The sequence below is a fragment of the Pseudorca crassidens genome, chromosome 5, assembly GCF_039906515.1.
Source record: "Pseudorca crassidens isolate mPseCra1 chromosome 5, mPseCra1.hap1, whole genome shotgun sequence".
Taxonomy (NCBI): Eukaryota; Metazoa; Chordata; class Mammalia; order Artiodactyla; family Delphinidae; genus Pseudorca; species Pseudorca crassidens.
The window spans coordinates 83,132,501-83,160,248 of NC_090300.1; the positions used below are offsets into that span (position 1 = coordinate 83,132,501).

Here is a 27,748-nt window from a genome sequence, read left to right on the forward strand (position 1 = left end):
ATTTAGCTGATTGATGGATTTCATGCCATGCTACCTTTGTTCTGATTACATAAGACCCCCATATTTCAGAAAATAAAACAGCTGATTTTGCCTGATTAAGTTTCTGAAACCAGGGACTAGTGGGCAAAAGCTAGGCTCTTCCATTTTAATAAAATTAGCAGGTGGATGGACCTAGAGACTGTCATAAAGAGTGAAGTAAGTTAGAAAGAGAAAAACAAATACCGTATGCTAACACATATATATGGAATCAAAAAAAAAAAAAAAAGGTTCTGAAGAACCTAGGGGCAGGACAGGTATAAAGACACAGACGTAGAGAATGGACTTGAGGACACGGGGAGGGGGAAGGGTAAGCTGGGACGAAGTGAAAGAGTGGCATGGACATATATACACTACCAAATGTAAAACAGCTAGTGGAAAGCAGCCGCATAGCACAGGGGATCAGCATAGCACAGGGGATCAGCTCGGTGCTTTGTGTCCACCTAGAGAGGTGGGATAGGGAGGGTGGGAGGGAGAAGCAAGAGGGAGGAGATTTGGGGATATATGTATATGTAGAGCTGATTCACTTTGTTATAAAGCAGAAACTAACACACCATTGTAAAGCAATTACAATAAAGATGTTAAAAATAAAATAAAATAAAATTAGCTATACATATCAAGCATCAAACATTGGGAGAGTTCAACCCCAGAACACCAAAGGCAAAATCTAAATGGAAAGTATGGAAAGAATCTACAATTTTCAGGAAAAAGAGAGGCGGGGGAGGGAAAAGCTATAAACTGAAGTAAGAAAATTGCTGGTTTATGTGTGAATTAATGCCGGTAAAACAATTCTTGCTGGACCCAATTTCCTGAGCCCAGAATTCCTGGATACTCATCTAGGAGTCACTACTCTCTGTCCAGTGGCAGAGTTGCCCATATACTTGAGTTAAGAACTTTTTATCAGGGAAGAAGTAAAGCCTAGAAGGCTTCAAATCTAATTCCTAAGTACCCCCAATTGCTAATATAAACCATAGTTTATAAACCTAACAACTGTTGACATTGGAATGGAGATAGAAGCCCATTAGATACCTCCATCACTGGTCAGAAACACCATCAATCTCCAATAGCAACCAAGAAATAGAACAGCTTTGTACAGCACTGGCTTTGAATGAAAACTGTAACTATTAATTTAAAGAGAGAATAAATATTACAGCAGAAAAACTTCCCTCCTGCTCTTCTGATACACATACCAAATGTTTATTTCTCGTCTTCTTCAAAATGACGCGGAGAGCAATGAATACTGAGCAAAACAGGAAGGGAACAGAGGGAAAAAGACCAAGATTTCTAAAGGGAATGTATAGAAGAACAAGGGAGGGTTGTCAAGGTACTAATAGTGGAAAAACAAAACAAAACCAGACTGACAAGGAGGTTGGGGGGTCTAATATCACCCAATTATCATATTCTCTCTGTAAAGGAAAGTCCAAATGAAAAACCAAATTATAATCAAAAGGCAAGTATATTCTCATAAAGAGGGTTCCCAATAATTAAGAATTTTCAATCATGGTATCTCAGGCTTCACTGAGACATAACTGCCAATTAAGTTGACTATTAGTGCTGGCTGTTCAGGGCATCCTCCCATGAGCGATACCAATGTAAAGTGACTTACTCTTGCTCTCCTGAACCCCTTCTTTCCACCATCATGTTGACCGTAACCCTCATATTAAGAAAACAGTCTCTGTTCAGACTGGCCACAAAACAACTGTTTCAGTTTTAGCTCTCTTTCATAATATGTTTTCACGCTCCCTACCCTATCTCAATTCCCTCACACAAATAATCTTGACTATATTTGGTCAGGCCATCTCTTCCACAAGCCACCTGTTAATTACAACTAATTTCATTCAGATACAAACCCTAGGTAAAATTCGAAGAGCATCATGAATCAAACTCCTAAATACTGATATATAAGTAATGGGATAACTTCCTTTTAGAAACTTTCATGAAATTAAATAAGAATCAAGTGATACGTAAATGTAGTAGAAGCATATTCCTTTAGATTACCCTCTCTGAGGGACTGGATAACACCTTCACTGCAGTCAAGAGTGACGAGGACGACCACTGTAACACCAACATCTGCAGAAAATCAAAAACCAAAACCCAGAGCTCCTTAAAGAAATCTGTTAGAGTGAATAGCAAAAATCATGAGACTTTTCTAGTCTATTTTGAAAGAGCTCCAGATATAGTCTACAACCCTCCTCTATACTACACTCAAGCAATTCTTAGGATGGCTAAGATTTTCTCATAACCAAGACCTCTCCTAGTTAAGCCCTTTCAAGGTAAATAGTTAGGTTCAGACAAATTAAACATTTAAGACAAATGTGAATTCTTTAAATGAATTTTCATCCAAGATGACTGCTTCACAGTAAATAAGGGTAAAAAAAAGTCATAGGCCATCACTGCTCTTTTTGTGAATAATCTTAATTGATATCAGCATTATTTCCCATTAAAATTTTTAAAAATTCTTTAAAGTGTACAATATATAACATATACAAAATTAAACATGTACACAAACCTGTAATTTTTTTATAATAAAACATTTCATGTGTAAAAGCTTAAATTATATTTTTCAGATAGTTATTTTAAAGTCAAATCTATGAACTAAAAAGTAACCTATACTCCTGAATTCAGCCGTAACAAAGGGACAATCTAACCTAACAGCTGTGATTCTTTCTATAGATTTTTACAAATTTTTAACACAAAATTGATCCACTTGAGTAATTAGTAAAACTATAGTCTCTTTTCCAGTTTACAAATAACAACATAACTATACAACCTAGCACTTTAAAGTGTCCCATGTTAATGTTAGACATGTATTTTTAGAAAAAACATGCTTTGTAGATTCTGTGTTGATTAGAAAAATCCTTAAAACTAAAGTATTTAATTAAATGAAGCAATTTATAACTCCTGTTGATGATTCGCTTCCATTAATGAATGGCTAAGAAACTAAATATCTGTTGTTAACTTGGAAAAAGTGCCCCTCTTATTTCATCTGGCTAACTTTTACTTATTTTTTAGGTCCCCGCTGTTTAAACTTCTTTGAGAGGCCTCCCCAAATCCACATTAGATGCCCTAGTTATGTCCTCCTAATAGCACTTTGCACTTCCACTAACAAAGCATTTAAGTTCTAATAATACGTATTTATTATAACTGTCTGGCAGTGACTGGCACAAGTAGGTACTCAAATATTTGTTGAATGAAGAGCTCAAAAGTAAACTTAGTAAAGTCAGAATAGCCTCAAAGTGGTAGAGAAAGTCAACCCTTTAGATTAGGCTGCAGTTGTAAATAAGGGACGGGGGTAGAAACAGAGGTAGAGGGCTATGGGTAAAAGAACAGTCCATGGACGAGTACTCCCTTGTAAAGGAGAAAGGCTTTGCAACAGCTTCTAAAAGTAGTATGACAGTCAAACAGGACATTAAGACTAAGAATAACTATATGCTTACTTACACCAATATATCCATTTTATAATGATATATATGATCAGTTTAAAAACTAGATGAATCAACTTAAGAAAAAGGTTACATACTGTAAAAAGTTACTTGAAAGATTCATAAACTGGAACAATCTCACCTGTCATGGGATCAAAGAGCTGATTAGCTTCTAAATCTGTAAAAGTACTACTACAGACGGGACATTTGAAGGAAGCCCGGTTGGTGGAATCTCTCTCATCAGTTTCAATCCTCCTTCTCATGTGGTCCAATTTATATTTTACCACATTAACAAGAGTACGATAATTGATAAAGTAGTAGTTGTGGCGAGTGGTTTTCCCATCTGCAGCAGTCTCTACCCTCATTCTGCACTTGATGAATTTGTCTCCCTTTAAATTATTCAAGACTGATCGAAGTTGCTTCCGATCAAACTTGAGCAGCTCCAGCATGTCCTCCTCTTTCACACAGGGGTTTCGGATCAAGATGTCCAAGGCCAAAGCATGCTCAATGCCATAAAACCCCCGGATCACATACTTGGCTAACCGCTTCAAAGCTGCAGGAACCTCGGTGAGGACATCTGGATCTGCCATCTTTAGCAGCAAACTTCAACTTTAAGTGTACTGAATTCAGGAAAAAAAAGAGAAAATTAGCTAGGCATAAGGACAAAGTAATCATTTTAAATCTAGAATAATCAACCCATTAGGTAGTTGGTAATCGCTATTCTTGGAGTGCCACAAAGGTACTTACAACATTGTTTTTAAAAGACTTATAATGCTAAGCATTTAACAGAGAACAAGACTTTCCTCTAGAGTACACAAAAGATTACACCTTAAAAGCTAGACATATTTCTTAAATGGTTACTTTCATGACCTACTGTGTGTTTAATTCCAAAAATTAACATTACTTATAGCAATGATATACTATATCAAGCTCACTTTATTTCAGAAAGAGAAACTCAAAAATCTAAACGAAGTCTCATTATTCTTAATGCTACAGATCTTTGGGAATGCTGGGAAAAAAAAAAAAACCCTGAGAAACTTAGCAGTTAGCCTAGTTTTTTAAGTGCCTTTATTTCTTTTCTTGAGTAAAAATTTTCTACCAAGATAGATTCTAGGATGTTTTACATAGTCATGCTCTCACAATAAAATCACAACAAACCAATAAATGCCTAAGTAATCACCAGCTGGGATGTTTGGCAAAATTACTGTTATAAATCTGAAAGAAATTAACAATTATATCCAGACAGCTTTACCAACCTTGAAAAGTTAAATGACCAAGTAAGCAAATGCTATACGGTTCTAAAAAACAGTAACAACAAACACCAAGATATCCTTAAATACTGGATCCCCTGCAGGACAAGTAGAAGCTAACTGTACCCAGAAAGCTGTCTTCTAGAAGCCCAAACTGGCATGGGCTAGACTTTCATGTGGTTGTTAAAAAGCCTGGGATTTGGAATTAGAGTCAGATAGCCTTGTTTAAGTGGCTGTGTGATCCTGAGCAAATCCCTTAACAACTTCAAGCCACACTTCACGCTCTGAGAAATAAGGATAATATCAACTACTTCAATGAGGTGGTTGTGATGAATAAATGAGAATGTAATGTGCTTAGGAAGCACCTGTTAATAAAGACACCATCTATATCAATTTAATACATCTCAAACTAAAAACGGCCAGGCACACAGACTATATCATACAGACTATATCAAATGAAATTTCCCTACACTATAAGGAAATTTTTAACAGCCTTCTGAATTATTTCCATAGGGAATCATAGTGTTATTAATACTAGTTTCTACTGAATCTTTTATTTAAAATCAGTAGTTATCAACCCTATCACCCTATTTTATAAGAAACAGTTTTATATCCACAGTACTATTCTAAAAAGATATTCCTAAATAACCAATGAATACACATATGGTGGGGGGAGGGTGGTTATAATACCCTACCTTTAATAAAGGAAAAATAAAAGGAAAGTCAGTTATATTTTGGATTGTGAATACTCAGGCATGACTATATATAAGAGATAACGAAGTAGCACCTAGGTCCAAACCTGTGGTCCTAGAGCCTTCCTGTCATCCCAAGGCTTAAGGATGCCAAGCAAGTGCCTGGGTTCAACACCAAAGTAGTAGTATAACACACTGCCATGTGCATTTTATTCTTTCCAATTTGGCCTATACATTGAACTTGAACCTAGTTTTTGGGTTTTTGTTTTGTTTTGTTTTACATGGTCAACAGTTGGCAGAACACAATATGTGGCTTCGGAAACAGACCAAAGGATGGTAGACCAATGTCAAAGTAACCTACTTTTCCAGTATTATTTCCTACTATTGTACTCCCCTCCCTGACCTTCCACCCCATATACTCCATTTTCCGGGCCAATGGTTCTCAACCCTGGCTGTAAAGCAGAATCATCTGGGGAGCATTTAAAAATACCCACCCTGGGCCCCATTCCCAGAGATTCTGTTTCAGCTGGTCTGAGCAGGTCAGATTAGGCATCACACTAATTTTTAAAGCTCCTTAGGTGACTCTAATATACAGAATAAGTCCCTGACCACTGTTACCAACAAACTGGGTACCTGACTATTACATACCTGGCCAAAGCACATCCTGCATGGGGAGGGCCCTGTGCCACATCATTCAGCCTGTTACCTTTGCCTGAAACACCCTAGGGGGCCCTAAAGATTTGAGAAAGGGAGTGACATGAGGACTCTGCAGTCCAATAGTTTTAGGTTTTGAATCCCAGTTCCACCATTTCTTAGCCTGTGAACCTGCAAAGTTCTCAGCTTCAGTTTCATCAGATTAACAGTGCCTTCCTCATAGAGTTGATGTATGAGATTAAATGAGATAATTCATGTAAAGTGTTTGACTTTCAAGGCTGGCATCGTAAGAGTTCCATTAAGTACTGGCATATATAACAAGACTCCCTACTTAGCAAAGTGACTCTTACAACAATTTGAGAAATGGGCTGAAGTAAGTGAAAATGGAGGCACTGTGGAAACATTAAGAGTGATAGTAATCAAACCTAAACTACGAAAGACAAGAAAAAATTACAAGAGGACAGGATGAATGAAACTTATTAGAGGAACAAAATCAAAAGGACCCAATGATACATTGGAAATGGAGTTACAGAGTAGGGAAATTTTAAATAGCTATTTGGGGTTTTTCTCCCAAAATTTTATTGGGATAAAATATACATAACATAAAATTTACCGATTAAGTATTTTTAAGCAGACAGTTCAGTAATGTTAAATACATTCATAATGCTAACCAACTATCACCACCAACCACTTCCACAACTCTTTTCACCTTGTAAAACTGAAACATTATACCTATTAAACAATAACATATAGCTATTTGTTTTAAACCAGTGTAACTAGAAAAGTACTACTATGAGAAAGAGGTTAACACCTGAAGAGGAACAGGTTTGGAAGAAACGAGGCATTCATTCAGTTTTAGTTGCTTGTCTTTGAGGAAATAACACAGAATATTACTGTGAAGATGTCCTGCAGGTGGCTGAACAAATGAAACTGGAACTCAGCAAAGAAGTCATGCTGTGCCACCTTGTTCAAAATCTCTACACTCTAAAATCCTCCTTCCTGAACATTGTGTTCTCTCCTTCACTGCCTCTCCTCCCTCAATTATGCCAAATCTCCTCAATCTCTGGATTTCATAATAGTGAGATGAGAGGTCTCAAACTGGTAGCCTGTGCCACATCGTTTGACTCAAAGAATGTTTTGAAAATTTTCTGAATTTGTGGTTAACATTAAAAATCATGAGATTTCACATCAATTTCAATTTTTTCAGGCCCTCTTGAGAACTGCAAATATCTGCAGAAAAAAATGAGACCATGTTCCCACATGGAAACAATTAGCTAAAGAGCAGCTGACATTTTTAAACAGGGAAGGAGCTTGGCTGGCCTCTGGAGACTTTGCAGTGTGTGACCTCTGGGGGCCAGGCCTTGTTTCTTCTTCTTAGCCTCAGAATCTATCAGTCACCTCCCAGCCTCACCTACCACCCTACAGCCCAGACCCCCAAAGGCAAGTTGGTTTTGCTTTTGAACCCTATGTATTCTAATCATACAAACACCGGGCAACAGAGTTGGAGAAACAAAGTTGAAATGAATGCATTCTCTGTGCTTGGTCTACCCTCCTCAGCTTTATCTCCGGCCACACTGGCATCCTCTCAATTCTGTGAGCCACACACGCGTTCCCTACTTCCAGGCCTTTGCACATGCTGTTTTCTCTGCTCCCACAGCTAAGCCCAAAGTCCCTTCTCCTAATCATCCTTCACATCTCAAATGACATTTCCTCAGAGACACCTTCTCAGACTTCCCTTAGTGGCTCAGAATGATCCCCCCCCCCCTTTCACATGTTCCCATAGTTCTTTCCCCTTCTTCGCTGCAGTGAATAGACTTATACTTTCTCCATGTCTACCTCGGAGACCAGGAGATTAATCTTGTTCACCACTGACTTTCCAACGTGCAGCACAGCTGGTCTAGTACTTCCATAAAACTTTCAATAGGTCTCGTAAAGCACCTTTTCTTCAAACATGCCCACCCTGCCAGCTTCCCCCCAATTCACTTCCTCCACTGCAGCTTCCAGAGTAGAAAAAGATAGGGTATTGGAAACCCTCTTCTTAAACTTCAAATGGTTTTAAGGAGGTGAAAGCATCAAATTCGTGATTGTAAAGGATTATGCTGACTGCAGCGTGTAAAAGAAGGAAGGAGTGGATGTGGGGAGTCCTGTCAGATTATTTCAGTATACTTCTATTCCAGTTCCAGAAGAACTTGGATTCTACACAACCAACTGGCTTTCTCGGCTACCATATTTCACGGTACTCTCCACGCCTTCATACATACAGTGGCATATCACCGCGAAACCTCCGGACAAGCTGGCCTCCACGAGCCCGGTAATGTTTACCTCCTCCCCACTGTGACACCCCGACACCCTAGATCCGCTCGGACTCTACCAGCTGAGTCCAGAGGCCACACTCGGCGCAGCCAAGCCCGTCCTACCCGAGGTCGCACATGGGCCGCTCCGGGTCAATAGTTCTTTGGAAACCAAGAAGAGAACCGAGTCAAGAGAGCAGCTAAGGGGGAGGAGGCTAGCTATGGAGAAAGGAGCGAAAAGGAGAAGACACCCTGAAAGGCGGCGCCGGGCCAGGGAACCGAGAACAAGGAACAGGGAACAAGGTTTACCAAGGCGAATCCTCGAACACTCCCACTACAGCTTCCCTCAGCGCCTCAACTACTGGTTTAAACGAGCCACGCCACTTATGCGACAAGGAGAACGCCCTATTCCTGCGACCAGCTTTAGAAACCACCCGCTACTTTTAACTAGGCGGGCCAATCAGCACAGTGAGGTCTTCAATCAAGACAGTCACGCTCCTATTGGCCAATGACATTGAAGACTCCGCCTTCCAATCCCAGCTCTGATTGGCCTATAATCCCGGAATAGGCGTTAACCTCAGGAAGGCAGTGGCAAGATGGCGTCCCTGGATCGGGTGAAGGTACTGGTGTTGGGAGACTCAGGTGAGCCGCTTAACCCACCTCTGGGGCTCCCGACACTTTTGAGTTATCCGAAAATCCTCCCCTTTCACTCTCCCTTTACACACACACCGACTGACTCCGGCCCGTGGCTGAATTCCCTCTTAAGGCCTAAAGACTACACTTCCCAGAGGACTTTGCTCAATTTAACGGAGCGGCGGCATCGCAGGGGTGGGGGGCGCGGAGCCGGGGCCTTTCTCTGTTTTCGCTGGTTTCTACGTCGGTTTCCAGGGCGACCGAAGCCTAGTGATCCTTTGTTTTAAAAGATCTGCGGAGGTTGAGTTGTACTGGGCGCCGTGCTGAGACAGAAGTTCGGACCTTGCCTTTAATAGATTTTGTTAATTAAAGAAATCAAATGTGCACTAAGAAGAATGACACTGTTCCAAGTGCTTTGCATATATTAACTCATTTAATCCTGAGATCAGTCCTATTATCCCATTTCACAAATGACAAATCTCTTTTAAAGAGATGTAAATGACAGAACTAGTTTGAGCCGGGAGTCCACGTACTTAGAACACTAACCCATATTATTTCGTGAAGTATCAGGTGGTAGACCTGTTTTAGTCTCAACTGCGCTTCTTTTTTCTTTGTTCTGTTTAATCTTAATTGAAAAACTGTTATGTGCTAGGCTGGAAGAAATAGAAAAAATAAGATAAGGGCCATTTTAGGAAGCAGCTAGGACTTAATGCTGAGCCCAGTTTAATCCTAGTGTTAAAATTCTTACCTTGGACGCTTGAGAACAGGAGTTGAAGTCTGTGTTTCTATCTCCCCTTCACTATCCTGTTTCTCATACCCTCCACTCCTAAGCGTCTTAAGAACTTGGAATAAATGTTAACCTTGCATTTCATAGATGTGCTTTTCTGGAGTTGACCTTTGGATGTCTGCTTGAGCAAAGACGTTGTGTCAGATGCTTGGAGGTGGAGAGGACATACCCCAAAGAGCTTGAAAACTAGCCTTACCAAACTGAATAAAATTGGTGGGGGGAGGAGGTTGAGAACATTTTCACATTGCCTGAAGATTATTTGCATTGCAAAGTATTTTACAGAGAGCATTATTTAATATTCCCTTCAGAAAGTTGCATTATGAAATTCTATGAACATAATCCAATTTATGTCAACTTTAGCATGAAGTGATGCTGAAGTTAATTTAATAAAAGCACTCAGTTTTACAGATAAAGAAAGCAACAGTGGTCTAAATGGGCTTCGTAGGAGTATCACCAAGTAGGATTTAGAAGAATCCAGAGCTAACACAGTTCTTCATGATATGTGAAGTGGGTGCTTTCTCTCATTTATAATTACCTTTCTTTTGCATCTAACAATCGCTTCATGTTACATCTTGCTCAAACTAATCGATTTATTTTTTTCCCAAAAAAATTATTTCCCTATTATAATACATGGCAAATGCTGAATTAGGTGCTGGGGATATAATTGTGGAATCAATGCATTACACAACAGCATTGAATTGGCTGCTGTATTAAATGTGAAAAAGTGATCAGGCAGTTAGTAAGCCTTTTAAAATTATTATTATAGTTTAGTTGTAAAACAGAAGACAGAGCTATGCCCACCAGGAAAGTGATTGATCTTGTCACACATTCACTGTTGTTAGGCTATATGTGCAAAGTCAGTTATTGTCTTTTTATTAGTTCCCTTTTAACAATGATTTGCTGTCTTACAAGTTAGAATATACTTTTTACATTTCATCTGCCTTTGTATATAAACTTCAAAGTTTACCTTGAATAAAGGCTCATTTCCCCTGTGAAATTTTGAAGATTTCGCAAATATATAAAGGAATGACTAGGGATTTAGAAATTTGTTTGTATCCCATAGAGATATTTGATAATTTAGTAAGGAATCCTGAAAGTCTCTCTAACATGCACACACTCTTTTCTCTTTGTTCCTTCATATGTAAGGGATGAGCTTAATACATTACCAGCTCTGTTTGGAGCTGGCATTTATTTGATTATATTGAACTTTTTTTCCCCAGCAAATCAAGTGCATTCTTTTGATCTAAGTTAGTTCTAATGATGAAAACATTGAATCAGAATTTTCCAAAATTCTTAAAGTTAACCACTATTCTTGGCACTTCTGTTGTTCTTACTGTTTAAAGTTCATCCCATGTTAGCTAACTCTTATCACCCAATGCAGTTAATTCATGGAGAGCTATACAATATTATTACATAGAGCTGTTTACTCTGACACAGTTAAGCTTAACTAGAATTTCAAGACTTGTATCAAGCTGATAACTAAATGCCTAGTTATATTCCTCCAACATAAACAAACCTACATGCAAACACAAAAATCAACAATATGCCCTAAAGGCCATAGATATCAGATGCAATGCAGTAAATAAAATACAAAGCTCACTTTGAGTAGTCAAAAATCTTACGTGCCTGTATGTAAAAAAATAAAAGGAATGAAAGGGAAATCTGGGGAAATGTTTGGTTCAATTACATGAGCAGCTAGTATATGAAGAGGTCATGTAAATTGACAACAGTAAAACCTAGTAGATAAATGGGCGGAGCACATCAATAGATAATTCATAAGAGAGGAAAAACAACTGGTTAGCAAAGATGAACATAATGTGTATCTCTACCAGAAGGTAAAGAAATGCAGACTAAAGCAAGATGTCACTTTTTTTTCTCTTATAAGCTAACAAAGATGAAAAAGCAACTACATACTGTTGAGGTGCAACAAGACCTGCAGGCTTATGTGTATGGCGGGTGGCATAGTAACCAGATAAACATTGTCAATGTATATCAAGAACTTCCAATGTTGATTTCGGTTTACATATTAATTTCACTTCTGGGAAGGTATACTAATAAAATAATTTTAATTTTAAACGAAAGTGTAAACAGAAATCTTTTCTTAGCATAATGAAAAGTTCAAAGCACCCTAATACCTAATAATGAGAAAATGGTTACATAAATCATTATGTCTCCTCTCTGAACTACTATGGAGACATTAAAAATATTTATGAAGATTCTGTAATAACATGGAAATTTTTAGCCACTAAATAAGTACTAATTAAGGCCCTCTCTGAGTACTGGAAATAAAAAATGAGTAAAACCCAGTCCCAGGCCTCAAAGAATTTAAAATCAAGCAGAGTGAGTAAACTCTATAAACAAGCAAGTGTAATAGTGTATTTTAAGTGCTCTATAGAAAAATGTACAGTGTACAGCGGAGATGCAGAGGATGGTGGGTGATGTGCTTAGTTCTACCTGTATGGAGTAAGAGAAGACTTTATATCTAGAATGATGCTGAGTCTTGAAAGATTAATTCACCAGGCCAATGAGAGGGAAAATGGAAGGAGAGGATGTGTAGGATATTTCAGACAAAACCAGCTGTGTAAGCAAAGGCTATGTTTCATTGTTTTTAAGTACACTGTGTAATATATTCACAATAACAACCTGCTTATAGAAAAACTCTGCTTATGAATTTAAATCTACATTATTGACAGTAGTGCTCTTTGGGTGATTTATTTTCTTCTTTTTTTTCTGTACTTTCTAGATAGACTGTAAATAAAACTTTATAATAAAAAGTGATAGATCCATGCACAGTAATGCGCACAAAGAGGTTGGCTAAATTTTTGATAACTAGTGACACATAAAGATTCACCAACAATGCTTGTTATAATGGCATCCCAGTTATGTTAATTGAATGAGTAACTCTACACATAAATGTACAGGGATAGCTCATTCCCTTTCCTCTTCCTACAGATCTCAGAATACTAGCCCTAGCATTAGTAATTAGATTATCCTAAACCCAGGAGATCTATAAGAAAAGAAAGTGCTGTCCTACTGAATGGGAGAAGATATTTGCAAGCAACATATCTGATAAGGGGCTCTCCAGAATATATAAAGAACTCATACAACTCAAATCAAAAAACAATCCAATTAAAAAATAGGCAGAGTACCTTAATAGACATTTTTCCAAAGAAGACATACACATGAAAAGATGGTCAGCATCTCTAATCATCAGGGAAATGCACATCAAAACCACAATGAGATATCATCTCACACCTGTCAGAATAACTCATCAAAAAGACAACAAATAACAAGTGTCATCGAAGATGTGGAGAAAAGGGAACCCTCATGTACTGTCAGTGGAATTGTAAATTGGTGCAGCCACTGTGGATAACAATATGGAAGCTATTCAAAAAATTAAAAATAGAATTACTGTATGATCCAGCAGTTCCACTTCTGGGTATTTACCTGAAGAAAACAAAAAGACTAATTCGAAAAGATGTATGCACCCCTATGTTCATTGCGGCATTATTTATAGTAGCCAAGATATGAAAGCAACCTCAGTGTCCACAATAGATGAATGGATAAAGAAAATATGTGTATATATACACATACAGGTCGACTATTAGCCATAGAAAGAATGAAATCTTGCCATTTGCGACAACATGAATGGATTTAGAAGGTGTTATGCTAAATGAAATAAGTCAGAAAGACAAATACTGTATGATCTCATTTATATGTAGAATCTAAAAAAAAATGAACAAACAAAATGAAACAGACTCATACAGAGAACAAACTGGTGGTTGCTAGAAAGGAGAGGTGGGGAGAGGGGTGAAATAGGTGCAGGGAATTGAGGTACAAACTTCCAATTATACATAAGTCACAGGGATGTATTGTACAGCATAGGGAATATCACCAGTGGTACTGTAATAGCTTTGCATGGGGACAGATGGTTATCAGACTTATTGTGACGATCATTTTGTAATGTATTTAAGGATTGAACACCTGAAACTAACATAATATTGTATGTCAACTATACTTCAATAAAAAGAAAAGACAAGTGCTGTCTATGAAGTTAAAGGGCCATGATGTAGAAGAAGAAGAAGAGTTGTTCTCCTTTTCCAAAAGATAAGTCTGGGCCAAGTGGTTGACTGCTTTCTAAAAATCACTGTATGGGAGAACTGGAATATCTAAATATGGAATTGTGAAATGGTGAATCCCTGTCACTGATAGTGTTCAAGCGTAATCTGAAAGACGATCTAACAGGGTCTGTGGAAGGGGCCTCTGCATTGGTGGTCAGGATAGAGGAGATTACCTCTAAGATATGTTAAGATTCTACAATTCTAAAATAGGCTGAATAGATGAAATCCTTCCAAAGGAAAGGAATTAGTTTATTTGAAATTGCCCTGGACCAGTAGTTCTCAAAGTGAGTTCCCTGGATCCGTAGCATCAACATCACCTGGGAATATGTTAGAAGTGCAAAATCTTTGGGTTCCATGACAGACCTGTCAAATTGGAAACTCTGGGGACAGGACCCAGCATTCTGTGTTTTAACAAACCCTCCAGAGGATTCTGATGCTAAATTTGAGAGAACCAGTGTCCTTAACCATCTTCTCTTTATCAATGAAGCTTATTAAATCATTGGTATGGTATGAACACCCTTTAAACAACCATGCTTTATATATCATTATTACTGCTTATTCTCAGTCTTACTTTTGCCATAATATATTTCAGCATGTCTTTTAAATGACTAGAGTTCTTGTATCTTTTACAGGTGTTGGGAAATCTTCCCTAGTTCATCTCCTGTGCCAAAATCAAGTGCTGGGAAATCCGTCATGGACTGTGGGCTGCTCAGTAGATGTCAGGGTATGTGTTTCTTATATTTTAGTTTTTCAGTGCCATATTAAAGATAACTCCTTCAAATTCATGATCCAATTACAGCCCTGTAGTCAAGACTAAGTAATAATAATAGCTGGGTTTTATTAAACACCTACTTTGTGCTAGATACTATGCCCAATGTTTTACATGTCTTTGCTTACTTAGTCTTTTTTTTTTTTTTAATATTTATTTATTTATTTATGGCTGTGTTGGGTCTTCATTTCTGTGCGAGGCTTTCTCCAGTTGCGGCAAGTGGGGGCCACTCCTCATCGCGGTGCGCAGGCCTCTCACTATCGCGGCCTCTCTTGTTGCGGAGCACAGGCTCCAGACGCGCAGGCTCAGTAATTATGGCTCACAGGGCTAGTTGCTCCACGGTATGTGGGATCTTCCCAGACCAGGGCTCGAACCCGTGTCCCCTGCATTGGCAGGCAGATTCTCAACCACTGCGCCACCAGGGAAGTCCCACTTAGTCTTTTTTAAACTGTAAGATATAGCTACAAAAATTAAGGCATAGAGAAGTAAAGTAATTTGATCAAATTCATTCAGTTCATAAGAAGCAGAGTCAAGATTTGATCCTAATTAGTCTGATTCCAGAGACTTCACTTTTAATTACTATACTGTATATCTAGAGTTCACTTAACATGCTCCATAAATCATTCTGCTCGAGGCTTTCCCACTAAGACAGCCAACTTTTGGCTAGAAATATAGTGTAAAGGCAAAAGCTTCTGGAGCCTTATATCTAGGTCATCTGTTCCACATCACATTTAGGAAACCCAAGTGCAGTTTCCACTGAATTAGCTATCTTCCCAGATATTTTGGTCTTGCTAATTCCAGCTATTCCTGTCCAGGCCTCTCTTGTACTAGCATACCTCTCTCCATTGAGTTAAGAAATGAATAAGGAGGGAATAGCAGTTAGCTAGATTGACAGTTATTTTCCTTCAGTTCCTTGCACCTGTTGTTCCACAGTCTGCGATGTATATTGCCACTGATTAGAAATCCTCTGTCAGCCTAAGTGTTATTCCTTTTTAAGGTAATTTCTTCTCTCTAGTTGCTTTAGAAAAAAAAAATTTTTTTATAATCTTTGATGTTCTGTAGTTTTGCTAACCTACATCTAGGGGTGGATTAGTTTTTAGTCATCCTACTCAGAAGTTGTACACCTCGTATATATCTTCATTTTTCAAAATTTTTAGCCATTATCTGTTTGCCTTACCTCTTTCCTTCTATCTTCTTCTTTTGAACTTCTATTGGATTTTTGTCCTCCACATCTTTTAATTGCACTTTCATGTTTTCTATTGTTTGTTTCTCCGTGGTGCATTCTGGATGATGTACTCATATCTGCCTTCCAGTTAACTAAGAATCTCTTCAACTATGTCTAATCTGTTTTTTAATAAATCCACTCAGTTTTTTATTTCAGTAACTGTAACTTCTAATTTCCAGATGTTCCTTTCGGTTCTTTTTCAAATGTCAAAATTTTTCAAAATATTCTGATCTTTCATTATATTTTACTTTTTATTTTAATCATATTCAACATAATATTTTATGGTTTCTTTTGGCTTGTTCTATTTTTTTTTCTGGGTGGGTGACAGATGTCCTACTTGCTATATATGCAGACTCTACCTCATGGAAATGTACCTCTTGTATGGTTTATAATTCTTGAAGATGACCACATCTTCAACAGGATTTTTTTTCTCCTCTTCCCTTTTGAAGTCTTGTATGCTGTGTTGTGAGAGTACAGTGCCTTTCATTTCTGTTGCTGCCAGAGCCCTAGCGATTTCAGTGATCCTTGTAATTACTCAGCTTGGAATTTCCATGCAATCTTGATAATGTAAATTCCCCCCAGCATCTGATTGTGGTTTCCATTTTTTGTGGATCTTTCATCTACTTTCTACAAGGTCCCTGACAGAAAGTTTTTCCTGCTTTCCTTAGCCAGTGGACAGAGTTTTTCCTACTCTCTTTCACTGACTGGGCTGCTCATCAAGGGTCCACATTTCAAGAAGGGAATCTGTTCTTTGTCACTCACCCACATATACTCTTGCCTTAAAAGCTGGAAAACAGACCCCTATTCTTGGCTGGGCAGTAAAACTTTGGGGACCAACCCCTAAAGTTATATCTGAATCTGGGTCAGCTCCCATTTCATAATCTTTAAGTTTTTCCTTCATTTCTAGCATCTGGGGAATTTCCTTTTTTTTTTTTTTCTTAAGTGTGTCCTTTTTATTTTTAAAAAATATTTTTATGGCATTTCTATGAGTTTGAAGTCGGAGGGGACCTGTCTATATCATTTCAGCCTACTATGTTCCCAAATTCTTAGCTATGGAAGAAAAAGAAACTAGATAATGAATTCAGTGGCAACTTTATTTAAGTTTGGGAGACCCAATAATAAGCTCTGGACAAAATTTCCCTTTGGACTTTTCTAGCTCCCTTTCTGTGAGAAAGCTTAACATATTGAAAAGAAACTTAGAGTTGAACTTCCACTTCCTGGGTCAGTCGCATATTGCTTTTGCTTCTTAAAGAGAAACTTAGACTAATCAGTTTACTTCTCTGAGCCTTAGTATGTCATCTGCAAATTAGAGGTAAATAATACCTGCTTTATCTAGCCTACAGGTTTGTAGGGAGGATGAGAGAGAAGCTTAAAAGGTGTGAAGTTAAGGTCTAGTGCTTTACAATTTGAAGTTGAAATTGAACTTAAATTCATTTTCCTGCCCCGCCCACCTGCCCCTCTTACCTACTCAGAGCCCAGTCTGCGCGTGTAATTCACCTTTTATCTTATTTGGGGTTTTTTCCCCTTTTCTTATTGAATTGGCTAAATCCCCAGTACAGTGTTAAGTAGAAGTGGTGCTAACAGGCATCCATGTCTCATTCCCAATCTCAGGAAATTTTTAATGTAATACCATTAAATATGGGTTTTGCTATAGGACTTTTTGTAGATATACTTTATCAGATTAAAGTTACCTTCTCTTTCTATTTCGATGAGCGTTTGAACCACGAACTGGTATTGGATTTTATCAGGTGCTTTTGCATGATAATCATAATTTCCCTGCTTTATTTTGTAACTATGGTAAATTATTTTGATTGATTTTTAAATGTTAAACCAACTTTGCATTCTTGGAGTAAATCCAACTTGGTCTTGATGTATTCTTTTCATATATCACTAGATTCAATTTACTAATACTTTTTTTTTCAAATATTTGCATCTAAATTCATGAGGAATATTGGCCTATCATTTTCCTTTCTTATAATCTCCTTGTGGGATTTTAGTATCAGGATTATGCTAGCCTCGTAAAATGAGTTGGGAAGTTTTACCTCTGTATCTATTCTCCGGAAGAGTTTATGTAAGATTGGTTTTATTTCTTCCTTAGGTATTTGGAAGAATTCACAGTTAAAAACCTCTGGACCTAAAGTTTTCTTTGTGGGAGTTTTTAAATAACATTAAAGAAAATATGAAAATGACTATTTCTTCTATATCAATTTTGATAACTTACGTTTTTGAAATAATTTGCTTCATGTAAATTGTCAAAAAATTTGTTTTTATATCCTCTATTGTCTTTCAATATCTGTAGGATCTGCAGTAGTATTCCTTCTTTCATTTCTGATATGGGTAATTTGTGGCCTTTCTCTTATTTTCTTGGTCAGTCTTGCTAGAGGTCTATCTAGGACCAGTTTGGGGCTTTGTTGATTTTATCTATTATATGTCTGTTTTCTATTTTATTAATTTCTGGTTTTTTCTCTATTATGTCTATACTTTCTTTGGGTTTAATTAGCTGTTTTTTTTTCTAACTTCTTGCACTGGGTAGTTGTTTCACTGGTTTTTTTCAGGCTTCCCTTTAGAAAGCTCTAAGGCTCTAAATTTCTATCTAGGCACAGCTTTAGCTGCCTCTCTGAAATTTTGTTTATTATCATTCAGTTCAAAATACTGTCTAATTTCCATTATGATTTCTTCTTTGACTCATGGGTGGTTTAGAAATGTGCCACTTAATTTCCAAACTTTGAGAATGTTTATTATCTTTTAATTATTGATTTCTAGCTTACTTTCATTGTGCATAGAACATGTGCTGTATGATTTCATTCTTTGAAATTTGATGAGATTTGCTTAATGCCAATTTTGGTAAATATTTCTGTGCACTTGAAAAGAATGCATATTTTGTAACTGTTGAGTGCATTGTTCTAAATATATCAATTAGGTCAAGTTTGTTAGTCTTTTTGTTCAAATCTTCTCTATCTCGACTGATTTTCTTTGTTGCTTGTTTCATCAGTTGCTAAGGAATGAGTATTATAATCTCCAACTATAAGTGTGGATTTTTCTATTTCTCATTTTAATTCTGCCCATTTTTGTTTATATATTTTGAGGTTGTTTTATTAGGTGTGTTCTAATTTAAGATTGTTTAAACTTCCAGAAGGGTTTAACATTTTATCATCATGATATATCCTCTGTATATCCAGTAATACATTGTACTTTGAAGTCTATTTTGTCTGGTAATAAAACAGCTAAATCCCACTTTTTTCCCCAGTTTTATTGAGATATAATTGACATATAACTTTGTATTAGTTTAAGGTGTACAACAAAATGATTTGATATATGTATATACTGAGAAATGATTACCACAATAAGTTTAGGTAACATGCATAACCTCACATAGTTACAATTCTTTTCTTGTCATGAGAATTTTTAAGATTGTGTTCACTAATGAATGAATGGACAAAGAAATTGTGTTATATATACAGTGGAATATTATTCAGCCATAAAAAAGAAGGAAATTCTGCCATTTGAAACAACATGGATGGACCTTGAGGGCATTATGCTAAGTGAAATAAGTCAGAGAGAGAAAGACAATTACTGTATTAGCACACTTAGATGTGGAATCTGAAATAACCAAACTCATGGGAACAGAGAAGAAATTCGTGGTTGCCAGAAGTGGGGGTGAAAGGGGGAGAGGGGTAATATGGGTGAAGATGGTCAAAGGTACAAACTTCCAGTTATAAGGTAAATAAGTTCTGGGGATATAATGTACAACATGGTGACTATAGTTAATAGTATTATATTGTATAAAAATAGTATTATATTGTATAAACCAACTTATTTTTAGTTAATGTTTTGTGGTGTATCTTACTTCCATCTCTTAACTTTTGTGTTTCCTGTACCCTTGTATTTACAGTGTATTTCTTGTAAATAAGATATAGTTAAATTTTGCTTTGATAAGCAGTCTGATGTCTTAGTTTTTTTTTTTGTTTGTTTGTTTGTTTGTTTTGCGGTACGCGGGCCTCTCACTGTTGTGGCCTCTCCCATTGCGGAGCACAGGCTCTGGATGCACAGGCTCTGGACACACAGGCTCAGCGGCCATGGCTCACGGGCCCAGCCGCTCCGCGGCATGTGGGATCCTCCCAGACCGGGGCACGAACCTGTGTCCCCTGCATCGGCAGGCGGACTCTCAACCACTGCGCCACCAGGGAAGCCCTGATGTCTTAGTTTTTTAATTTGATTCTTGGACCTTGCCCCCAGATATTCTTTTTTTTTTAACATCTTTATTGGTGTATAATTGCTTTACAATGGTGTGTTAGTTTCTGCTTTATAACAAAGGCCCCCAGATATTCTGATTCAGAGTTATACATGCCCAGGAATCTACATTTTAAGAAGCACCTGAGACAATTCTGGTGCAGGTGAACAGTGTTTTGAGGAACACTGGGTAGGATGTGGAATCAGTTTTCAAAGTGGATATGGAAGTGGTTAATGACAGGACTTAGAGAGGCAAGACTATGAATCAGATGCTGACAGGGAGTTAAAAGGTATTAACAGTAAGGGAAGAGGAAGGGAAGGGGAGTATAGCTAGATGGTCCAAAGCCTCATGCAAGGTATTTCCTATTTTTTAACTCCAGGGTAATTCGAATGTGGAAGAGTGAACAGCATCCATCTGAGAGGGCAGCAGGAGAAGTTTTATCTTCAGGGTAGAGGCTGGCATCAGTTAATACAATGAGGTTGAGGATAAGAATATAATGGAATTTTATATAATCATGGAGTAAGTTTCTAGGAGAGAAGTGGAAAGATTTGGAAGGAAACAATTGGGATTGAATAATGGGTAGAGGAAGCAGAAAGCAGTTTGGGAATCAGAATATAAGAAACCAATTAAGGACCCAAAGTATATGGGAACTTAGGATAACAGGTCTTGAGTGTAGCTGGTAGCAAAATTTCCAAAAGAAACTTTGTCTTAGCAGCCTCCTGTATATGAAGGTGGAGACTCGGGGTGTATCTGTAAGGAGTTCTTCTACGTATGTCCCAGATTGCAGATCAATATGAGTTTAGTTAGTTCCCAAGAACCCTGACCAAGTTTTAGAAGTAACAGTAGCGATTTCCTTTGGAAACCCCTGCTTTTGGAGAAAGTGAAATTGAAGTTCCCTTGAGTTATCTTATGAAAGACTGTCGACTTTTGAACTCCCTCCATAGTTCCAGGGAACAGTGGGGAGGATGTAAAACTGCCCAAAGGGAGACTGGAATAAAGGCTACAGTAGTCGAAGACAAGTGTCATGTAATAATGTGATGAATTTTACTGGAATGAGTGTGTTACTGACTTCTTTAAAGCCAGACTGGCCTGAATTGCATTACCGTGGAAGAGTTGGGCATGTGGGGCTGAAAGTGATCTTGCTTTTATTACTCTTCATTGAATTGGGCTGGTTGATCTGTCTTCTTTGAGAAAAATGCATTTCTTGAGTGACAACATAAGTAAAAGGCATTTTTAAACGATAATCTTAAGGTAAGTTCTGATAGACATGTAAATTATATTGACTCTTGTTGTAATAAAGTGAACAGTTCTTCCCTCTAGCAAGGATGGTTAAATCTGATAAAGGCTTTACCTAAATAACTTGAAAGAACACTTTCTGCTGTAGCAGCTTTTATATTGCAATTACAGCTTCTGTGTTACTGAAACCTGAAAGGGGATCTCCAGAATCAGTATAGATCCATAAATACACACTCTTCAGAACTCTTAAAAACAGTTGCCCCATTTAGCTCATTTCACATCTGTTAACAGCCAACTAAAAATAGAGATGGTAAAGATGATAATGTAATGGTTTAATTTCAAGTACTGGGTGAAGCTAATAAGCTTAAAGTATGTACTCGGTAATTATTAACATTTTGGATTTAGTATGCAGTGCAGAGGTGTAACTGAACTGAAGGGAAGAGAGAAAAGTTTTATTTTGTGGTACTCTTCATTCATTGCTGTGTTCTAATTTTGTTGCCCCAAGTCTAATGGGACCAATATAAATGCATGGCTATGTTTAATTATGAAAACAAAACTTACAGAATTTAATCTTTTCACAAATTATAAATAAGGAAATTGATTTGTCATTTCTAGTTCACTTTAATGGGATTTTTAACTCTAATTTACACATTGCACACAATCAGTATCTATTGAATTCCTCTTGGGCAGCATAACAATATACAAGCACTGGGGAGAAAAAAAAATTTTTTAAGGGCAGTCTTCCTACCACTAAAAATATGAGGTGGGAACTGGTAGGTGGGACAAGGTCTTTATATAAATGATCTTTAAAATAATGGTAATAATAAATGATGGCTAACATTTTTTAGTGCTTACTTTGGCTAGGCACCTATTTTGCATACTAATCCACAAGCCTTAATGCCCACAACCCTTTGAGGTAGGTACTATTAGCTTCCCTATCTGACACATGAAGTAGTTGAGGCACAGAAGTATTAACTGACTTGTTCACGGTCACAATGCTAATAAGTGATGGAGGTGGAATTCAAACCCAGACAGTCTGGTTCAGAAACCTGTGCTTTTGATCACTACTCTGTACTGCCTTTTGTTCCAGAATGGTATTAAGAAAAAGGTATTCTAATGCTGTTAAATACAGTAACGACTAGACTCATGGAGATTTAAATTTAATTTAAATGAACTAAAATTAAAAATTTAGTTGCTTGGTTGAACTAACCACATTTCGAGTGCCCAGTAGTCACATGTTGCTGGTGGTTACCATATTTGACATTTCCATCATCACAGAAAGTTCTATGGGATAGCTCTGATATAGAATATAAGTGTTCAAGCAAGAAAGTGAGTCGCTTGTGAAGAACAGAAAATTATACTGAGTGTTAATGATTGAATGGGCAGCCTGGGCAACGGACAAATGTACTATTCCTTAAGAAGAGGGATATATATTACAGGTGGAAGAGAAAGAAATGATAAATTTAGCTCTGGACATGATGAAGGGAGGGATCTGTGAGCTATCCAATGTCTGGAAGGCATTAGACGTGTTGAAGCTCAAGAGAGAATTCTGAATTGGAATTATCTGTATAGGGATAATCCTGAACCATGAGAGCTGATGAGGTTTTCAGAAAGGAAAATTTAGAAAGAGAAGAGCTGAGGGAGAACCTTGGGGTATATTTAGAGAGTTGATGTTGAAAAGGGGGTCAGAGAAATATTGATCAAAGAGATAGGAGGGATAGCCAAGATGATGAAATACCGCAAGAGCAAAAAAGAGATGAGAATTTCATGAAGGAGGGATTGATTTTTAGTATGAAATAATACAGAGATATAAGGACTAAGAGAAAAAAAATTGGATTTGGTGACGATGAAGGTAGTGCTGACCTTTGAAAACGCAATGGAATGTTAGTGGCAGAAACCAAATGATGTGAGTAGGCAGAGAGGAAATAGAAACAGGGGTTTAAATCAGTCGTTTAGAGGTTAAATAAAGGAGCAGATGGGTACAGAATAGAAGGGGAAAGTGAAGGGTTTTTTAATTTATTTTTTTATTTTTATAAATTATTTTATTTAATTTATTTTTGTCTGTGTTGGATTGCCGTGCGAGGGTTTTATCTAGTTGTGGTGAGTGGGGGCTACTCTTCATTGCAGTGTGTGTGCTTCTCGTTGTGGTGGCTTCTGTTGTTGTGGAGCACAGGCTCTAGGTGCGCAGGCTTCAGTAGTTGTGGCGCACAGGCTCAGTAGTTGTGGCTCGTGGGCTGTAGAGTACAGACTCAGTAGTTGTGGCACACGGACTTAGTTGCTCTGTGGCATGTGGGGCAGGTGGGATCTTCCCAGACCAGGGATCGAACCCGAGGTCCCTGCACTGGCAGGCGGATTCTTAACCACTGCACCACCAGGGAAGTCCAAGGGTTTTTTTTTTTAAATAGAGGAAATGAACTTGGCTGAAGGCAAAACAAGATTACTGGTAAGGAAGAGGCAGTTAGCAGACACCTTTATGATATTATTCATTCATTCATTTATTCATTCATTATATATATTGCATACCTCCTGGGTATCAGACACTGCAAAGACTTAGAAGTACAGCAATGAATGAGACAAATTCAATTCCTACTCCCCTGGTACACTCTCATTGTTGACTTTTTTCTATCCTTCTGTCTTTTCTCCCAACTCTCTCCTAAGACCTCCTACCTTCCTGACTCTCTTTAATAATAGTTCTACAGGCACACATACTAAACCAAACTTACTAGAGAATATCTACATCCACTGCTCTTTCCTGATGTGTATCATTTTCTTTACTAAATTTGTTTCTCCTTTTTAAAAATTACACACAATGAATAAACTCTTCAAATGAGACAAAACCTTTTATACTTAGTCTTGATTTGATTTCCAATAAAAAGTTAAGAAGTGAGTAAATGAGAAGTACCAAAGTTACAGTATAGTTCCTTTTCCCATTTGATGATCAGCACATACTTTTGCTACCTGTTGAGAAAAATCCTTCTTTATATAGCTGTAAAGTCTGTAATGACTTTAAATATTCGTTCCTTGATGACCTGATTTAAATATAAAACACATTTCTTATAGTTTGGCATTACCCCCCATCATGTTGGGCTCTTAGTATAGCACCGACGGACCACTTATTGTGTCAAGAGCAATACTTGTTAAAATGTCAGGCTTTCCCTTGGAGATCACTCACCCATATAAAAGATATTATGTCATAGCTATGAGCTACAAGCCACGGTTAAAATTCTTAGGACTCATTACATTTGAATTAAGTAAAACTTAGTTTAATTCACCAGTTTGGAAAGAAAGAAGGGTACCTTCTCTTCTAATTCTGGAAGGAAACATGAAAAGATTTAATTAAGGAAGGTATTTTGTGGTGAAGAGTACAGATGAGTGGGTGAATCTGGCTTGGGAGCGTGTGTAGCCAAAAGGGAGCTGGCTAATAGACTTGGTACATTGCAAGGCTAAGAGGGCATGCTACCTGGAAGTTGTATTACATAGTGGCTATTCTGGAAGGAGTTACAGTCTGTTTACAGTCTGTAAACATTAGACATTTGAAATAACTTTAGAGAAAAAAAATGATGTACTTAAATTGTTGCCCAGCTTAATTATGTATGAGAATCTCCTAGAGAGCTTTCTTTAAAATACAGATCCTTGAGCCTCACCCCAGAAGCTTCAAGAGTTGTCCAAGAATCTGTATTTTTTAAAATAAGCCTTCCTATTGGTTCTGATTTAATTTGTTCTTAGAACTGTACCTGAGAAGCACTGGAATTCAGTAAAATAATAAACTGAGTATAATAAAACCTTAGAGGATGATATATCCTGAATTTATTCCTTGATTTAACTAAACATATCAAAGCATCTAATATGTGCCAGGTATTATGCTATGTTGTAGGCCTACCAAGATGAATAATATGGTCCATGCTCTTAAGCTCAGAGTCTAATAGAAGAGATATCAGCAGATAAATAAGACAGTGTGGTTAGTGAAATGATAGAACTGTGCAGGATGTTATGGGAGCAAATAAGAAGAGTACCTAACTGGCCCTGATTGGTTTTGGAGCCAGGGAGGGTGGCAGCCAGAGAAAGCTTCACTAAAGTAGTTGAGCTTTTTGATACCAGGTAACTGACTCCTTATAATACCTTGTATTGTTCGTTTCGGTGGTTTTGCTTAGAAATCTTGATATTATAAATTTCCTTGCTTTCATAAACAGAATTCATGTAGTTTAACCTTTTTATTGATGACTTAACATTTTCACATATTATCAGTTATTTATGCCTTATAGCAAAATAGTGATACCTTTTATCACAGTATACAAGATTACTTTCTATTATCCACAATGGTCCCCAACTGCTGTGATTTTGCTGTTGTCATTTTTGTGTCCTATCCTCTTTGTTGCCAGTCTGCTAATTGTCTTATCTTAACGTCAATGTGGCTATCTGTAGAATATCTTATTTACTTAAAGTTTTCCTTGGACAAAAGGATTTGGACCCAAAAAAAATGTGAATAAGTAAAAAGTATGAAGCATTCTGTTAAACATATTGATATATGCATTTTATGACATCTATTTTAACTATTCAGCTATCTTGCTTTCTGTTATTTCAGAGCCATTTGATATACAGAATATAACTTCTTCGTTTTGTAAGCAAAGAAACTGAGACTCAAAGATATCAGGGATAATTAGTAGCAATCAATGAATATAGTCTAGGCTTCCTGATACCAAAAGAGTTCCATTGTATAAAATGAGTAATTCTTAACTAGAGATTACAGCAAAATCATTTGGAGAATTGTTCAAATTATGCATGCCAAGGACTGGACCCCAAAGTTACGGATTCAGTAAGTCTGACATGTATATTTCTTTTTTTTTAAGGACTTTTTTTTCCAGCTTTATTGAGATATAATTGACAAAAAAAGTTGTAAGATATTTAAAGTGTATATTGTGATGATTTACTATATTCTTACACATTGTGAAAGGATTCCTCCCATCCAGTTAATTAGCACATCCATCACCTCACATGTTTATTTATTATTTATTTGGTGAGAACATTTAAGTTCTATTAGCATGTTTCGGTTATACTACAGAGTGTTATCAACTACAGTCACCATATCATACATTAGGTCCTCAGACCTTATTCATTTTAGAGATGAAAATTTGTACCTTTATACCAATTTCTCCCTATTTCCCCCACCCCTGTCAACCACTTTTCTATTTTCTGTTTCTATGAGTTTAACTTTTTATTTAGATTCTACATATAGGTGATAGCATGCAGTTGTTTTTTTTTTTGTTTCTCTGAGTGGCTTGTTTCACTTAGCATAATTCCCTCAAGATCCAATCATGTTGTCTCAAATGGCAGGATTTCCCCACCGCCCCCCCACCCCAGCCCCATGGCTGAATAATGGGATAATATTCCATCTCATGGCTGTATATCACATCTTCTCTATTCCTTCATCCATTGACAGACACTTGAATTGTCTTCATATCTTGACTGTTGTGCACAGAACATGGGAGTGCAGATATCTCTTCAGTATCCTGTTTTCATTTCCTTTGGATATATACCCAGAAGTGGGCTTGCTGGATCATATGGTTGTTCTATTTTTAACTTTTTGAGGAACCTTCATTCTGTTTCCATGGTGGCTGAAACAATTTACATTCCCACCAGTAGTGTACAAGGGTTCCCTTTTCTCCACATGCTTACCAACACTTGTTATCTCTTGTCTTTTTGATAACAGCCATATTAAGAGGTGTGAGGTGCTATCTCACACTTTTGATATTCATTTCCCTTCTGATTAGTGATATTGAGCACCGTTTCAGGTATTTGTTGACCATTTGTCTTCTTTGAAAAAACGTCTATTCAGTTCCTCTGCCCAATTTTTAACTTGGGTTTTTTGCTATTGAATTGTATTATTTCTTTATATATTTTGGATATTAACCCTTTATCAGATGTATGATTTGCAAATATTTTATCCCATTCCATAGGATGCCTTTTCACTTTGTTGCTCGTTTCCTTTGCTGTGTAGAAGCTGTTTTATTTGATGTAGTCCCACTTGTTTATTTTTTGCTTTTGTTGGCATGTATATTTCTAAAAAAAAAAACCTTGAAAGATTCTGATGTACACCCCTGAACCACCGTATTATAATCTGGCTCTTGTCTATATTCTAATAGATAAGGTTGCCATATATCAGATTTCGTTTCTGAAATATAAGCAGTAAATTCTTATAGAGTCTAGACCATGAGAAAGAGAGAGATTTTGGAGTTTACTCTGAGTAAGAAAGTCATTGGAGAGTTTTGAATTGAAGGGGGATATGATCTAACTTTCATTTTAAAATGATCACTCTAGCTACTATTTGGAGAACAAATGGAGGGTGGTGGGAAAGTGAGTCGGTGAGGCTCTAGTGGGGAAATCAGTTAGGGGATGATTACATT

General features: G+C 37.2%; 2 protein-coding genes across 5 annotated transcripts in view; one reads left to right on the plus strand and one right to left on the minus strand.

Annotated features, from left to right (window-relative positions):
• GTF2E1 (general transcription factor IIE subunit 1) overlaps positions 1–8,794 on the minus strand; it is a 48,427-nt gene extending 39,633 nt beyond the window's left edge. For 2 of the 4 annotated variants that reach the window (XM_067738757.1, XM_067738760.1), the window contains exons 1-2: positions 8,655–8,794; positions 3,601–4,078 (exon numbers count right to left, since the gene is read on the minus strand). In XM_067738757.1, the coding sequence (XP_067594858.1) occupies positions 3,601–4,048 (448 nt within the window). In that variant the 5' untranslated portion in view covers positions 4,049–4,078; positions 8,655–8,794. The other 2 variants (XM_067738759.1, XM_067738758.1) reach the window with 2 other exon arrangements.
• Positions 8,795–8,860: 66 nt separating this feature from the next.
• The window catches only part of RABL3 (RAB, member of RAS oncogene family like 3), a 38,816-nt gene continuing 19,928 nt past the window's right edge, over positions 8,861–27,748 (plus strand). The window contains exons 1-2 of the mRNA XM_067738761.1: positions 8,861–8,987; positions 14,519–14,610. Of these exons, the coding sequence (XP_067594862.1) occupies positions 8,942–8,987; positions 14,519–14,610 (138 nt within the window). The 5' untranslated portion in view covers positions 8,861–8,941. The remainder of the gene's footprint in view (positions 8,988–14,518; positions 14,611–27,748) is intronic.